At 49.7% G+C, this 17,347-nt stretch overlaps 1 protein-coding gene across 2 annotated transcripts in view; it reads right to left on the minus strand.

Moving 5' to 3' along the window:
• Positions 1-15,481, minus strand: part of MBTPS1 (membrane bound transcription factor peptidase, site 1) — a 61,331-nt gene extending 45,850 nt beyond the window's left edge. For both annotated transcript variants that reach the window (XM_006941772.4, XR_006590645.1), the window contains exons 1-3: positions 15,344-15,481; positions 2,444-2,931; positions 1,474-1,731 (exon numbers count right to left, since the gene is read on the minus strand). In XM_006941772.4, the coding sequence (XP_006941834.1) occupies positions 1,474-1,731; positions 2,444-2,612 (427 nt within the window). In that variant the 5' untranslated portion in view covers positions 2,613-2,931; positions 15,344-15,481. The remainder of the gene's footprint in view (positions 1-1,473; positions 1,732-2,443; positions 2,932-15,343) is intronic.
• Between the last annotated feature and the right edge of the window lie 1,866 nt (positions 15,482-17,347).

A 17,347-nucleotide genomic window follows, 5' to 3' on the forward strand; every position in this document is an offset into this window, starting at 1 on the left:
ACTGGAAGCTGAAAGGAAAGGTGCTTCCCGCACAAGGCAGCAGATGACGACAGGACTGGCCCGTGAGGCGCGCGGTTCCCGCTCGCGCTGGCAAGCGCCACACCTGACGATCAGGGCAGAGGGCGTAAGGAAAGGAACCCGACCCTGAGATTCTATGACTGCTGTGCTGAAATTAGAAATTTCCACGTTTCTTGAAACGTTCTGGAGCTGTCTACACTAACTATACGAGATTTGTTTTGTTTTTATCTTCCTGAATTGTTTTGAGGTTTCAAAGAGAAAAGGCATTACAAAACATCTGGACCGGTACAAAGAGCTCGAGGAAGCGAGACCCCCGAACTCTGCAGCCGCCCCGAGAGCCGGCTTGTCCCGCTACGTGCACAGGAGCTTGGCTCCCCCAACGCCTGGTGCTGTTTCTAAACCTCAGTGGCTCTCGGGCCTAGCACCTGACGGACAAAGGGACAAAAGCAAAATTTTATTTCCTTCCTTCCCATGAAAGAAATGACAGTAAATGATACCGGAACTCACGATTTGTTACCCTAGTTTATGACAAATGGGAAAAAAAACTTTTCTTTGGTAATAAGCAAGCTTTGGAAAACACTATGTAATAAATAAGCAATTCAGTATTGAAGAACAAACTCTATCTTGACAAGCCCAAGTTACCGACAAAGGGGAAGGAGTAAGCCCTCGAGCTGAAAGGACAATCATCAAACTGCTGCCGTCCTCACACCCGCAGAGCTGAGGGCTCAAAGGAGGGCCAGCTAACCTGGGCAAGGTCAGGAGGTGCTCAGAAAAACAAAATGAAACCCAGAGAAAGGATGTTTTACAAGATTCCTTAAAAACAAACACACAAGGGTGCCTGGGTGGCTCAGCTGGTTAAGTGTCTGACTCTTGATCTCGGCTCAGGTCACAGTCTTGCGGTTTGTGAGTTCAAGCTCCGTATCGGGCTCTGCGCTAATGGTGCGGATCCTGCGTGGGATTCTCTCTCCCTCTCTCTACGCCCATCCCTGCCTCTCAAACCAACCAACCAAAAAAAACCCAACTTAAAAAAACCCCACACCGACAGAAGCACATCACAACCCAAGAGGGGAGTCAAAGACACCGTCTCCCACTTCAGGACGGAGGGACGCAGGGCCTCAGGTATGCAGGCGCCGAGGGGCGCCGGGTGAAAATCCCTTCCAGCAGCAGCAAGGACCACTATCGTCCTCCGCTGAAAACTGGCAGATTTCTTCCCACCAGAACAGCAGGAAGCCTGTTTTTCGTTTTTTAAATTCCTGGCAAGAAGACATTCACAACTGACGAAACCAGATGAAGGGACTCGGGTATCGAACCATTTCTCCGCTATTCTGCCAGTGTGGAACGGTGCACGGGAAGGTCAGGGGCAGGGTGGTGGGGCGCATCACCTGTGAAAATGCACGTTCTCTCTCTGAACCCACGTGAGGCAGAAACCGACAGAGACGAGGTCGTAATACTCACACTCCGCGTACTTGAGCGAACGAAAGACTTTCCGCTGGGGTGTCACCCGTTTGATGTTGGGATGATCTTCAAGGGTTAGCAGCCCCGCTTTCTGCTTTTCTTTTATCTGAATCACCTCAAAATCACTAGGGTAGTCACTGGATGGGTTGTTTCGAGGAATGATTCTCCAGTTGTCTATTTCACTGCTCTTCAGGGCGCTTGAAATAAAAGAATTTCTAGCTTTGGCTGTGAAGTATCCATTGAAAGCCACAATATATTCTGAAATCAAGGACCACAAATAAAAATGAGAATTTACGGCCACGTATTACAATGGAAGATCGTAGCTAGGCTACCATTTCTCAGGTAAAAGAAAACTTTACAGATCCCAAAACCTACGGTACGAGCAAGACTGAAAGCCTGGTTTAAATGCCCTGGATGGCAGCTTCCGGAGCCCTGAGTTAAAACGATCTGTACGAATCCCCTGACATCACACAAAATTGGATACCTGTGCTATTTTTCAAAAAGCGAATATTAACCCAAGTTCAAACATGTGGCAAAGAGATGCGTGTAAGTTTCTGGAATACAAAAAAGGGATTCAGAGATAAAGGTTCAGTTTTATTTTACTGAAACGGTAACAAAATTTCAAGTGGATTCTCGCAGACTACTGGTTTGTTCACATCTGGCCTCCCCACACAAGCAGTCAGCACCTCCCAACTCCCCACCCTCAGCAGCTACAACGGCATCTGTTCCCAAGAATCAGGTTTTAGGGAACTAATTCCGAACGCCAATCTCCTTGCCTCACAGAAACTACCTATATTGGGAAAGCAAATTTCAGTAGTGCGAACATCCAAGCGCTGTGAGCTCACCTCATTTAAAATTACTGAGGAAAAAAGGGAAAGGTCTTTTTTGACAAAAGCCAAAGTTTGAAATTAAGTTTAAAAAAAACGGGGGGGGGGGGGGGCAGAAGGGCTAACATTTAAAACCTCATTACCATATTCCACGACCGTTGAGGAGAATTCCACCTTCAAAGTCAGGTGGGAACAGCCAGGGCACGGGGCCTTTTCAGAAGCCTTCTTCTCCAGTCTGTCACCCAGATGTCTCTTCCCACAGAGCAAAACCACTAGCAGAAGCAGCCAGATGTTGACAAGCTTCATGGTCATAAGTGAATATGGTCATAAAACCTCCTATATTCAAATCGCACTTTTTTCTTCCTGGATTATTAGTCAATTTTTGTCTCGGCAAAGAGCCGAAACATCATTGATCGGCCGTTTTACAGTCTTGTCCGACGTAAATAAAAGTTAAATTTCATGGCCTTTTGTGGTTTGGCCTGAAAAGAGGCTTTCATTTCTTTCTTCGTTTCTTCTCCATCTTGGGCCTCAGGCGCCTCTCACTGCGGCCCAGACAAGTGAGTCCTACACGCCATCTGCAGCACAGAACCACAGTCGAGCGGGCGGCGGTCACTCGGGGCGCCCTGGCGGCCTGCAAAACACAGCGAGCCGGGCGAGGGCCAGGGCCCAAAGATGCCCAGTGAGGATGTGAGACAGACGTGCACGGGCGCGCGACACCTTACCGTTTCTTTCTTTAGTTACTGCTCACTTCTTCCCGGGGAAAAGGAGATCGAAGACGGCGTCAAAGATAAGAAAGGACACGGAGAAGAAGGGGCATGGCGGGCAAGGCCAGGAACACTGCCCACCCTGGCGGCCAGATGGGAGGAGGGACCCCGCTCCTGCCGCAGACCATCCTCCTCACTCGCGGCCCGTCCTCCCCAGGCTCCTCCCCAAGCCCCTACATTTCTCCAACTCTTCAGGCAGGAGCGTGGTATACAGCCTAACCTTCTACTGTAAAGTTAACACCTAAGAACAAAATACGAGTCAAACACTTGCCACTGTCTTTTAAAAAACTATGCTGCGAAGTTACTTAAATGACACCTTTCTTCTGCCAAGTCTATGAAGAGAACACAGAAGGGTTTCCACAGTCACTGAATTTATTTTACATGAAGCCTCACCTTGAAGAAATCTAAGCTACTAAATAGGCTATAAAACCAGATCACCTCTTTACTGGGAAGTGATACGGGAGGACAGCTTGTGAGACAAAGTGCTGCCAGAGAAAAGTGTCATCGGAGTGTTAAATTTCACGCAGGCACAGATCCCTTCCCAATACGTGAATGGCAGGAGAAATGATTATTCTTCACAACGAAAAATGGAGCAGCAGTAAAACATACATATACACACACACACAGCGATAGCATGCACAGAAAAATCCCACTGAGTTTTCACTGATCCCACCAGAAACATAAATAATCCAGCAAGGGGAACACAAATCAACGAAATAAGACAGGCCTCACACTGCTACCTGTTTCTAAACACACACACACACACACACACACACACACACACACACACACACACACACTTAGGACCAGGAATCAGCCCCCTTTAAAGAGAGGTAACAAATTATTAAAACCCATTCCTCAGGCAGAAATCTGGTGTTTTAGAGCAACAAGGACTTTGTGGTTTCTGGAACTATTTGTATGTGCATCTATACACAGGAAAATACTCATAAAGCTAGAGTATCTAAAGAAGTTTGGAAAGTTTAATATTTAGGATTTCATTGCTGTCACAACACACGATCCTGAAAAGCAGGCCTTCTCTGGCCCTGGAGACTATGGCTGGTTGAACAGAGCTCGTCAGATGGAAATGAAATTTTAGAAGTTATTTCCATATCAACACGAAGAACAACAATGTGAATGCCAACCACAAGAACAAAGAAATTAAAACCAAAGATCAGAACGGAAAGACCAAAGGAAAGCAACAGGGGACACCAAATAAGCCACAATCCACTTGGGAGTGAGCCCCAATTTTTATTTACACTTGACACTTGCAGTGATGAGATATCACAGAATACAATTACATGAAGCATATACCTCACTTAATTACAGTATTACTGGTCAAAGAAGATAGAGCTCATCACTGGTACTAAGAGTTCTCATGTTATATTAAATGAATTTATAGTGGAAAAGATTTAAATGGGTCTCTCATTCAATTAAGGCAAGTTTTTTAAAAAAAAACAAAAGAAATCCCTGCACGTCTCCTGCCTCGGGCCAAACAATCTAAGACGTATTTGGACTACACATTACAAATATTAGCAAGCGATACCAGTGAGCAAACCTTAGACCTAACTGTGTCAGAGCCACTTTAATTAAACCTGATCCAAAATAATTCACCCACAGGTACAGACAGCGACCTCATACCATCTAGCCCACATCGAAGAAATGGCTGATGTTCTTGTACAAGTGAGGCAGGCGACTGACTTTAAAAGACAGAGAAATGGGAAGAAAAGGTTAAAGGGGTTTTAAACTTTAAAAACGCCTAAGGTAACAGGCTCTCTCCCAAACAGAAAAATTAAACTTTTTAGGTTCTGGAAAATGGGACACCGCAGTATCCCTAAGCTGTTCTGTCTACGTTTGCCCAGGACACCATACAGTTTCGTATCGTGCTGTCCAAGTGTCCGGTGTGGCCCCGCAGGGAGGCCAGAGATGAACGCCAAGGGCTAAGCAAAGCGCGGGCCGCCACCGCAGGAGCGTGCACGCGCGGGGCCACGACACCGCACCGAGAGTCGTTCTGGGTCCGACGGGAGGCCTCTGCTGATGAGGTGGAGGGTAGCGGGCTCTGGCAGAGCCGGGGCTGGTAGGGCTGGAAGTCACGGAAACGGGAGGGGAGCGGGGCAGCCGGAACAAGCTACTACGTCACAGACCGGGAGCACACGGGGCGTGCCGAGCACCCGCAAGTTCCCCGCACGGGAGGGAGGCCCCGCGACACCAACCTGGAGACGCAAGGCCGGCGGGGAACGGGCCCCGCCAGCAGGCGTGGGCCCGGAGCAGACCGTGCAGCAGGCACCGGGAGGAAGGCGTGTGGAGGGAGAACGGAGCCCCGCGGGGCTGCCGGGCGGCTCGGCTCAGCGGTCCGACTCCCACACCACACACGGCCGGGCTCCGAGCGGGTGGCAGGACCAGGGCAGCAAACAAAACCCAAGGGAAACCCCGACCTCAGGGCGCTGACCCAGCACACGTGTGCGCGCGCGCGTGTGTGTGTGTGGGGGGGGGGATACACGAGTAACACATGTGGTATCTAGCCAGTGACATCTACCTCTATTGTGAGAAGAGGAAAAAAGGGTGAAGGGGAACACGACGGTGGGGATGGGAGCGCCGCGCCAGCCTCGCCAGTCTCGCCAGTCTGGGAAGGGGGATCTGAGGAAGCTGGGGGCCAGGGGGGCGGAGCCCTGCAGGCAGAGGGGAAGCCAAGTGCAGAAGGCCTGGTTTGTGTGAGGAAAGCCCAGAGGCCAGAGTGGCGGGGGGGGGGGGGGGGGGGGGGGAGGGTCAGGAGAGGGGCCAGGACAGGTGACCGAAGGGGAGGCAGACAGGGAGGGCCTCGTGGCCGTGGCCGAAGGGAGGGAAGGCAGGATGTGACCAGAGGCTCCGGGCAGGGCAGGAGAGGCGAGGACGTGGAGCAGGTTACAGACGTGGAGGTGGTGAGGCGGTCTGCTGACAACCAGATGTGGGGGGCACGCACGAAAGGAGCCAAGGACGAACGGAGACCTTTTGGCTGAACACAGACGGCGTCTGCCCCTGACCGAGACGGACGACGCGCAGGAAAAGCTGGCGGGGGCACGAGCGGGGGCGGAGCTCTGAACTTGTGAAAATTAGGGTGAGCACTAGCAGTGGGGAAGCATGGCTCAGGGCAGAAGGGAAGAGGGAGGTCGAACACCTAGGGGCGCCTGGTGGGGGTGGGGCAGGTTAAACGTCCGCCTCCTGATTTCAGCTCAGGTCAGGAACTTGCGTTCATGGGTTCGAGCTCCGGACTGGGCTCTGTGCTGACAGCACTGAGTCTGCTCGAGGTTCTCTCTACCCCCTCTCTTTGCCCCTAACCTGTTCGCTCTCTCTCAAATAAACAAACATTTAAAAACAAATAAAAACAAAAATCCCCCAAAATCTGTGAAAAAGAATTTCCATGATGAAGGGTAGTCAAATGAGAAGAGACTGCTGGTTTAACAATTTAAGGGTCACTGATTCCTTCCACAAAAGGGCCACACTAGTGAACAGCGGCCTGCTCCAGCCTCCAAACCCACCGGTGGCTGGAAGGAAGACACCCTCAAATAGAAAAATCCCATGGAGATAATGGTAGGGTTGGAAATGATGGCAGGAGACCCCTCCCAGTTTTGTTTGGATATGGCTGACCTGCTTCTATTCTTTGAAGGCTGTTTGTTTGTTTATTTTGAGAGAGGTCAAGAGAGTGAGTAGGGGAGGGAAGAGAGAATCCCAAGCAGGCTCCACACTGACAGCGCTGGGCTCAAGGTAGGGCTCGAACGCACCAACCGTTGAGATCATGACCTGAGCCGAAACCAAGAGTCGGACACTGAACTGACTGAGCCACCCAGGCACCTCTAATGGCTAGGTGCTAAGAACACACTCCTTTCAAAGACCGATGGCCCATAAAAATTATGGCACTGACACTGAAGTTTATGGTTTCCCAACCCTAGAATAAGAAGGCTTCAAAATATAAGTTTCCTTGGAGGAAAACAAAAATGCCACTGGGGGTACAGAGGCTGGTGAACAATGGCATGGGGCATTGGGCCCTTGCCTATTCGTGTTAAAGATACCGGTCCCCAATGACTGCTCCACTAGGCCTTCGAAGGCACAGACTGCACCTTCCTCGTCTAAAACATCTACTCACCCGCGTCTACAATGGATCCCCCACCTCCACCCCCCGCCTCTCACTACAGAGCGCAAACCTGGTGAGCATTTTCCCCTCACCATCTAGCGGCAAGCAGGTAAGTAGCAGTAAGCACAGAGCATGTACAGACACAGACTATACACACACGAAAAGCAGCCTGTGTTTTTATTTTTATTTATTTTTTATTTTTTTTTAACGTTTATTTATTTTTGAGACAGAGACAGAGCATGAACGGGGGAGGGGCAGACAGAGAAGGAGACAGAATTGGAAGCAGGCTCCAGGCTCTGAGCCATCAGCCCAGAGCCCGACGCGGGGCTCGAACTCACGGACCGCAAGATCGTGACCTGGCTGAAGTCGGACGCTTAACCGACTGCGCCACCCAGGCGCCCCTATTTTTTTTTTTAATTTTTTTTTCAACGTTTTTTATTTATTTTTGGGACAGAGAGAGACAGAGCATGAACAGGGGAGGGGCAGAGAGAGAGAAGGAGACACAGAATCGGAAACAGGCTCCAGGCTCCGAGCCATCAGCCCAGAGCCCGACGCGGGGCTCGAACTCACGGACCGCAAGATCGTGACCTGAGCTGAAGTCGGACGCTCAACCGACTGAGCCACCCAGGCGCCCCAGCAGCCTGTGTTTTTAAGTTTACGAGTGTGCAGGAGAAGGGCAGAGAGGGAGAGAGACAATCCCAAAGCAGGGCTCAAACCCACGAACCGTGAGATCAGGACCTGAGCCAAAAGCAACAGACACTTTACTGACTGAGCCACCCAGGTGCTCAAGAAGAAACTAACAAGAGTTCTGTCTTTGCTTTTCTCCCTCTCCTTTTGCATAACTGAGTTGAGGGCAAGAAGGTAGGTGCTGGTGGGAGAGCCATGGTGGCCTGGTGTGGGCTGAAGGAGTCTTGAGAGGGCGAGAAAGGCGTGTGGCAGACAGGCAGCTGGGGAGGAGAGTAGGAGCCTGAGAGGGGTGATGGCAGTGAAAGAGAAAATTGATTAGTTCAAATAAATACTTAACAGATAACGGGAAGGAAGCAGCTTTCTTACTGCAGAGAAGAAAGTCACAGGTAGGAAAAAAGAAAACCTGCAAGATCCACGCAGGATCAGAATGAAGTAGGGAAGTACTGGGGTGAACTCAAGGTTCTCGATACACAGATAGATGTGGAAACAAGTACGTACGTGTGTGTACACATATACATAGGAGCATGCGCATGTACATTTCCTAGCTCCGCCTACTGCAAGGACACGGAAGCAGTGATACCCCAACAAGAGGAGCCCATCTAGTGCCCAGAACTGGTTTTCTAAAGGCCATTCTGTGCTACAAGAGACCAGGCTCCTTGGAGACAAGCTACTTCCAGACTGGGCAGGTGAGTCCAGACCATCTCGTGCCAGAGAGTGAGAAAGCACTCAAAGAATAATGGGAGTGTGAGGAACACAGAGGCCGTCATGGGACAATCTGCACGTCAAAGTAAATAATGAAAATAACAGATCCTAACTCACTGAATAAAAAACACAAAAGTCCATGATGACATTTATAAATAAATTGAAAGTCGGAGGAACGAGACATTTACATAGTCCCAGAACGCCTGCCGACAAAAATCCTCATTTCCAAAGGGAAAACGGGTAACTCTACAGAAGACCAGCTTCACCAAGTGAACCAGCGGTGGGACAGATGGAACCACATCCACACACTGCAAGAGGCTGGCATCACTCGTGGGGTTCCGGCCAAAGATGCACACCCCGAATCTATTCAGGAGGAAACATCAGAATCCAAATCAAGGGACACTCTTCAAAATATACTGGCCTGGAATTTTCAAAATTACCAAGGAGATGAAAGCCAAGGAATGGCGGAGACGCGGCTGCGGATGGAAGGGGACTCGAGAGACATGACCGGTAAGTGAACTCGAGGTTCTCCACTGGGTCCCTCTGCTGTGAAGACATTACTGAACAACTGGCAAACCCGAACGGGGCCCGCCTGAAAGCAGATAGCAGGAGTGTAGCAAGACTAATTTCCTGATTTTGAAGGCTGTGCTCTGATTATGTAAGAAGGACTTTGCTTGCAGGAAATGCCCCATGAAGTATCAAAGGATAATGGGTATCAGGTCTGCAACTCACTTTCAAATAGTTCACAGACCAAAAAAAAAAAGAAGTTTTGTGCTGTTGTTGGAAACTTTCTAGGTTGAAACTGTTTCCAAAGTATGCAAAAAGAAGGAAAAAAAAGCTTCATATTTAGCCTCAGCTTCTAGGAATGAATAAGAAGGACCGGAGTATTAACTTTTTAAAAGGGGGAAGGAATTTTAGTCTCTTTTATTACAGTCTGCTGCCCACCATGTGCATAATCAGACTATATACCATGTCAAACAGACTCACATGCATCAACTGCTATACAGAATGACGTTCTCGCATCCCAACAGATGTGACTGAGCTAATCAAAGTGAAATTCAAACTATTTCTCATTCTAATGAATTGACAGAGCCCCTGAAAAGATTCACGGTAAATTTGTTAAAACTGATACCAGTGTTTACGTAATTTACATTATAACCACCAAGTAACTTTTTGAAAACCAAAGCACAATTGCCGGGGATTATCCTGTTAGTTTCAGGTGTCCATCACAGCGGACTTGATATTTTTCCACATCGGAAATGATCCCCATAAGCCTACCTACCACCCGTCACCATATGAAGTGATTCCCAGGCAGGCTGCACCTTTTGCATCCCCCGACGAGTTATAAGTTAGACCCCTTTCCCTATTTCATCTGCCCCCTCCAACCCTTTCCCACTATGGTAACCAACACAGAGAGAGACAAACATAGTATGTATGTCTCTATGTGTCTTGCGTGTCTGTAAAAATCAAGTAACATTTTGAGGACATAAATTGAGACACGCAGTATAAAACAGATCATGTTTAAGAATTCAACCCAATAAAATGAGGACTCTCATGTGTCGCTGGTGAATGTAAGAAAACTCCTGTTAACCTCTTAGAACTGTAATTTACCAACATGTATTAAAAGTCTTAAAAATGGAAGCAAAAACCTTCTCTAACAAACCCAGGGACACAACAAACACTACCACATACCAAGCACTCATCAGGAGGCAGGTGCTACTCTAGGCAATCTGCATGTATTTACTCATTTCATCTTAACAACCTGTTACTGACCACCCCCACCCCCACCCACGGCTCATCACCCCGCCCGGTGCCACACAGCTGTGACTGGGAAAGCTGGGCTGGGAACTTGTGTGTTGGGCATGGAGGCCATACCTGTAAGTGGTAGGTTACCCAGCTTTTCTAAAATCTCCCCTAGAAATTCATTCCATAGAAGTGTGAATCTGAAAGCATACAATGATTTATACCCAAAGATTATAACCGGGAAAAATTAAAGACCATCTAAAGGTGCAACAGACTAGCTAATTAATTAACTAACCAATACTATGGAATGCTGTGTAGCAATTTCAGATTATGTTCCTCTGGAAGGCTGGATAATGGTTCCCCAAAGATACCTATATCCTCCTCCCCAGAGCCTGTACATGTTACTTTATACGGCCACAGGGATCTTGCAGGTGTGATTAAACTAAGGCTCTCCAGATGGGGAGAGTACCCTGGATTATCCAGGCGGGACAATGTAATCGCAAGAGGGAGGCAGGCCCACGGGGCTACTCCTCCACCAAGTAGCAGATGAGATATTGGAAGCTGAGGCTGAGGTAATCAGGGGACAGGGGCCAGGAGCCAAGGAATGCAGGTGCCCCTGGAAACCCAAAAAGGAAGGAAACAATCTTGCCCAGAGCCTCCAGAAGGAACGAAGCCCCGGTGACGCCCTGATGTCAGCCCAGGGAGACTGATTTTGGACTGCTGACCTCCAGAACCGTGAAAGAAGAAATATGTGTGGTTTTAAACCACTAAGTTTGTAGAAATTTGTTAGAGCAGCCATAGATCTTGGAAAGATTTCCCAAAAAATATGGGGAAACGTTCGTGCAAATATTAAGTGAAACAGTTCATGGACAGGGTGATCCAAATCTTGACTTTTAAATAATGTATCTATATGCATAGGAAAAAAAAGAGTATGAAAAGGTGTCTACCCAGTCGGTTAACAGTGGTTCATTCTACCCTTCAACGGTATCGTTACAGGGAGCTATTTTCTCAATTCTATTTATTTACATTTTTACAAAGAGTATGTGTTACGCTTTCATCATTAAACTATCAATTGAAATACTTCAATAAGCCGTCTAAAGTCAGTTTTACGGAAAAACAAATTTTCTGGCAAGACCGTGGCCGAAAGATTCAAAATAAATTAAAGATTGTGGTTTTCTTTAATAAATTGAAACATTTTATTTATTTTTAAGGACATAATCTCTATGCCCAACCCATGACCCTGAGATCAAGTCACACACTCCATCAAGTGAGCCAGCCAGGAACCCCAAAGATTTAGTTGTATTTATACAGACAGCAGAGCTTAAAAGGGACAGATTTCCTAGAAACCGTGTTAAAAAAAAATCCGTCTGTGTCTACCTCCCAGCTTCAGGCCAAGCTTTTCACTCATTCATTCTGAACAGGCTTATCATGGGCGGTATCACCTACTCACTGGGCCTAGTTAGGGCTGTTACTGGACCCATGGCTTCCTGGATTTACTTTCTACGAATACTTCCCATACAAAGCTATGGCCTAAAAAATGGTATCTGCATAGTGATGGATTTTCCAGAATCGTATGCCTCTAACACGAGCGTAATCAAAAAACATTTGACATCAAACACTAAGTGGAAAATTAGCAGTTCAAATAACGTATGCCAGGAACAACATTTAAGGAGATTTGCGTGAAAAACGAGTCAAAATAGACAAAATGTATTACCCAGGCAAACAACTGGTCTGACCAGCTCTGAGGTTCTTCTATTTTGCATTAGAAAAGAATGTCACCAAGATTACAATCGTGGTTATAAGCTAAAGCATATCTGAAATCATTTCTTTGCGTTCAGTAAGAACGCAATTCAGGAGGGAGGAAAACTACCTACTTGTATCACCCGATGGTCCTCTGATTATGCAGATACACCAGCTTTTTAATGAGCCTTTACTGAAATAGCTCTAGAGAAAACTGAACTGCGTTTAGGCCACGAAAGGGTAGCATTCAGTTCAATTAAACCCTGGCTATAAAAGTACCACTTTCGTAACGAATTGCGTACTTGGCTGTGCTGCCATTGTTTAATAGGCTAACATTTAAGCAATGCCAAACCACACTATCTTGAAATAAAGGTGTATTCTTCAGCCTGACTGAACCATTCCTTCTGGCACATTCTGTCCATTAGCACGCTTTGTTAAGGGGAGAAAACAAATAATTCAGCCCGAAGAGTCAACAGCACCAGAGTGAAGAGGCCCAGGTCTACACTGCCCTTTACTGCCTATTCCTTCACAGGTGCTGTGCCCGTCTCCTTACTCTCTTTCCCCTTCGGCCACTCACTATTGGCTAGCTGCATGAGGCACCTCTGAACTTAGTACTCTCACGTTACTTGAAGCTCATTTCCTTAAGCAAAGACCTCCTCAAGAGAGTTAACAGATCTCCGCAGCACGTCATTAGCTCACAGGGAAGGGAAACTTGACCTGTCTCCTTTTACCACCTCCTGGCCTGTCTTAGGCAAGATGCTGAAAGAGACCAAAGTCCTCGCCACCCACCCAAATACCAAATGCAAAGTCTAGCCTCCCATCTTGTTGTTGTTGTTTTTTTTTTTAATGTTTATTTATTTTTGAAGGAGAGAGAGACAGAGCATGAGCCAGTAAGGGGCAGGGAGAGAGGGAGACACAGAATCCAAAGCAGGCTCCAGGCTCCCAGCTGTCAGCACAGAGCCCAACGCGGGGCCTCAACTCATGAACCGTGAGATCGTGACCTAAGCCGAAGACGGGTGCTTCACCGACTGAGCCACCCAGGTGCCCCTAGCCTCCCATCCCTAATATTTCAAGTCACCAAGGATTGGAGTTGTCAAATTTTCCCAATAAAATATCAAGTAATATCTCCACTCTCTCCTAGTGCAAAGAGGCAGTCGTGAACCTCCCGCTAAAATCCCCGCTAATGGAAACCAGGTGCAGTATACCCAAACTTTCACCCTTCCTAGCTTTCACTACTCTGTGACAATTACAGTGGCTGCCGCACAGAAGAGGCAGTGGGCAGGGCACAGCGATTGCCATCTACCAGTAGAATGACAGAAGATGGAATCACACAACATGTGAATTTGAAGGGAAGGTTAAAAACTTCTTAGAAGAGCTTCAGCTTGATCCCATGGGGCCCCGGGTGCTTCAAAGGCTCTGCAAGCACCAAATTAGAGTTTCTCGTTTTTCACAGACACAACCAACTCTTGATCATGAGACGCGTGGGGAGGGCAGTGGAGAGACCTCATGGGCAGGAGTCCTAGCAAGGCCACTCCCGGACACAAAAGCCACATATAATCCCACCTCGATGTAGGAAATACTCAGGAGACGAGACTAGAGAGACAGAGAGCAGATTAGTGGTTGCCTGGGGCTGGAGTCAGAAATGGGTAGTGGCTGCAAATGGGCACCAGCGATCTTTCTGGGGTGATAGAAATGTTCTAAAAGTGGGCTGTGAGGGTACCTGGGTGGCTCAGTCGGTTAAGCATGTGACTTCGGCTCAGGTCATGATACGGTGCTTCGTGGGTTCACGTGGGGCTCTGTGCTGACAACTCAGAGCCTGGAGCCTGCTTTGGATTCTGCGTCTCCCTCTCGCTCTCTGCCCTGCCCCCACTCACTGTGTGTGTGTGTGTGTGTGTGTGTGTGTGTGTGTGTGTGTGTGTGTGTGTGTGTGTGTGTGTGTGTGTGTGTGTGTGTGTGTGTGTGTCGAAAATAAATAAACGTTAAAAAAAAATTTTTTTAACGTTTATTTATTTTCGAGAGAGAGACAGAGCACGAGCCGGGGGAGGAGCAGAGAGAGAGAGGGAGACACAGAATCCGAAGCAGGCTCCAGGCTCTGAGCTGTCAGCACAGAGCCTGACGCGGGGCTCGAACCCACAAACCGTGGGATCATGACCTGAGCCAAAGCCGGACTCGCAACCGACTGGGCCACCCAAGCACCCCATACACTAAAAAAAAATTTTTTAAGTGGGCTGTGGTAATGACTGCACAACTCTGTTTACTGGGAAAAACACTGAATAAGTACCCTTAAAATAGATAAATTCTATGGTATGTAAATTTTGCCTCTAAAAAAACCCTGACATAAAGGCATTTATATAAAATGTGTGCTGCTCATAAAAAAAGGTGGGAAGAATCCGCTCCTCTTTTTATACAAATGCAAACTGAGAGCCCGCCGTTGGGAGCGGTGCTTACTAGCAAAGCTAAGTAAGACCAGAGGGCCACAGGAAAATAAATCCTAAGGAGTTCAGCGCTGTGATCTCATGCCACTCTATCTCCCTCCGAAGTGTCGTCCAGAACCTAAAGTAAACGTATTTAACCTAATTTGCACAGACACAACGGGCCGAGAGTCCCAGAGGCTCTCACCAAAACAAAGGTAAACGTCTTACGAAAAACGGTATTAATCATCTAGAACAGTCTCAGGTAGCACCGACAGGACAGGGCAAGGCGAGACTGTAAGATCCCGCAGGTCTGGGAGGCAGGCCGGTCCTGAGAGTAGAACCCAAGAGTCACTCGGGCCCCCCTTGCCCACGAGCTTCCTACAGTCCTGAAAATCGGGGTGTTCGGAGAGGTGTTCAGACTGGGACAGTGCAAAGAAGGGAGGTCGTCGAAAATGGGACAGCGGCCCCCCCTGCGCGAGCCGACCCACGACCGTGGGTGCGCTGGGAGGCCGAGGGAGGCCGGGCACACGGTTTCAGGCCGTCGAAGTTTGTTTCACAGAAAGAAAACTGGGGGGAGGGGGGGTGGCGAGCAAGCCAGCACCGCGCTTGAGCCCGCAGAGGGGACCGAGCAGGGCCACCAGCCGCAGCCCGCCGAACACGCACGCGCTGTCCGGGTGCGGGAAAACGCCCGCGCCCCTCGTCGCCCCGTCCGTCCGCCCGCGCCCCCCGCCCCGCGCCCCTCCCGGCGGGTCCAGGCGCGCAGCGAGGCCCCGGCCCCGGCCCCGGCCGCCGGCGCAGACCCCCGCCCTCGAGGCCTCGGGCGCGCGGGAGGCCGCGCAAGTCGGGGAGGGGGCGTCGCTCCGGGTAGCTGGCCGCGTCCTAACCTACCTCCGACCGCCTCAAGCTCGGGTCCCGCGGGCCCGGGATAACGGCGCCTCCGCGGCGAACACGCCTCGCGTCTCCATTCGGGGCTGTTTACTCCCAACTCTCGCGAGACGGCGCGACCGGGGCGGGGAGAGCGACGCCTGGGAGCGCCAGCCCCACCGGCTGTGCGTCCCCTGCGTGCCCCGCGCGGGCCTGCGTGCGCGCTCTGGAAGCCGGGGGCCGCCGGGGGCCGCCGGGCCCGGGTCGGGAGGACGGACGCAGGTCTCGCGACACTTGCGGTCCGGGACGGGGCGGAAGGTGGGGGGCGTGGCCAGACTGCGAGGACCCGGCCGTGGCCGGGGGAGCGGACTCTCGGGGTGGCTACTTGTGGGCCGTTGGGCCTTGGGGCCCGAAAGCGGCACCGCGGAGCCGGGGAGGATGACCCTGGCGGAACGGCTGGCACTTGACGCAAACGCCTGCGAGCTCCTACCCCTTCACCCTCCTCGCGGGGTCTGACCGGGGCCGGAGCCGGAGCCAGGCTCGGGCGCCACCCCCAGGCACGCACTCTGCAAGCCTCTGTCGGTTTGCCCGACGCGACGGGCCCGGGGAGGCGGCCCGCTGGTGGCTCGGGGATCAACCCCCTGACGTGCGAAATCCCTGCCCCAACCCCGCCTGCCCGCTCCGGACTCCGCTCCTCGCCCCACTTCGCGGGGACCGCTTGACGCCCAGTGGTTTTCCTTGTTGGAAGAAACAGGATCTGTGCGCTAAACTCGGAAACGTTGGCCTCCCCAGAGATGCCCGCGTGGTTTACATACTAGGATCACGAGCTGTCTTAGGCCTGCATGTTGGCTCTGGGTACAAGTGGGGGACCAAAAGCACGTTTTAGGTAACGCTTCTGTAAAAAATGATGTGCTATAATCAGATAAAACCGTTTATATCTTAGAATTTCCCACAGCACCATGATAATGCTGAATGGCACCAACGTGACAAGAAAGCACAGCACTTCATAGTCCCTTTATCATTATTTAACCAAGCTGATTTATACACTAGATTGATACACCATCACCAACTAGCCTTGGGATCTTGGGCAAGTTGTACCTCAGCCCTTTGTACCCCACCTTCCTTACCCCAGAGAGGTATTTACACCTACCTTCCAGGATGAAGGTTAAAGGAAACACACAGGGCTGGACACACCCATGTTCAATAAACAATGATGACTGTCGCTAGACCCGCCCACACCTGATGAAGTTCTTCTCCCCATTCTGAGATTGCATCAATGTTAGGAACTTACAGAGAATTCTTGACTCTTGCATTCATAAATCCTCAAAGTGAAGCCCTCCCATGCTGCCACCATGTAATGGTGGCACTTGATCTTAAACTTAAATGTGGGTGTGCCTGGTTCTTGATTTTGGATCAGGTCATGACCTCATGACCAGGAGATCCAGCCCGGCATCAGGCTCTGCACCAAGTGTGGGGCCTGCTTGGGATTCTCTCTCCCTCTCTGCCCCTCCCCCACCCATGCATTTGCACTCTCTCGAATTAAATAAACTTGAAACAAAAAACTTCAGTGCTCTACGGTGGGGTGAATTTGTCTCAGCCAAGGTTCTTTTTTAACAGGCCCTTAAGTCACTGTGCCACTGAACACACGACCCAACTAGGGGTAGGCTAGTGAACTGAAAACATCCGTGTCATGTGATGGTCAAGCCCCAAAGCAGGCAAGAGGACAATGCTGCCCGCTTCTGAGAACCCTACAAACTGAAGGGGGCCGAGGCACAAGACAGGTGTTTTAGAAATCTACTAAGAAAGGATGAGAGCCCTAGGCTCCTCGTCTAGCCATTTCCCACCACTCCAGGTTCTAAAATAACTTCATGTTTTATGTGTATGATAACGAATTCGCAAATTCCATGGGAAGGTACATCTTTATTCAGACTAAATGCTATTTTAAAGAGTAACAGCCAAGCCAGTCCTGAGACAGAGACACAGACAGACTGGACTTGGTTTAGGAGGGCACACGATATCGAGATTGAG

This window comes from Felis catus, chromosome E2 (assembly GCF_018350175.1).
Source record: "Felis catus isolate Fca126 chromosome E2, F.catus_Fca126_mat1.0, whole genome shotgun sequence".
Lineage (NCBI taxonomy): Eukaryota > Metazoa > Chordata > Mammalia > Carnivora > Felidae > Felis > Felis catus.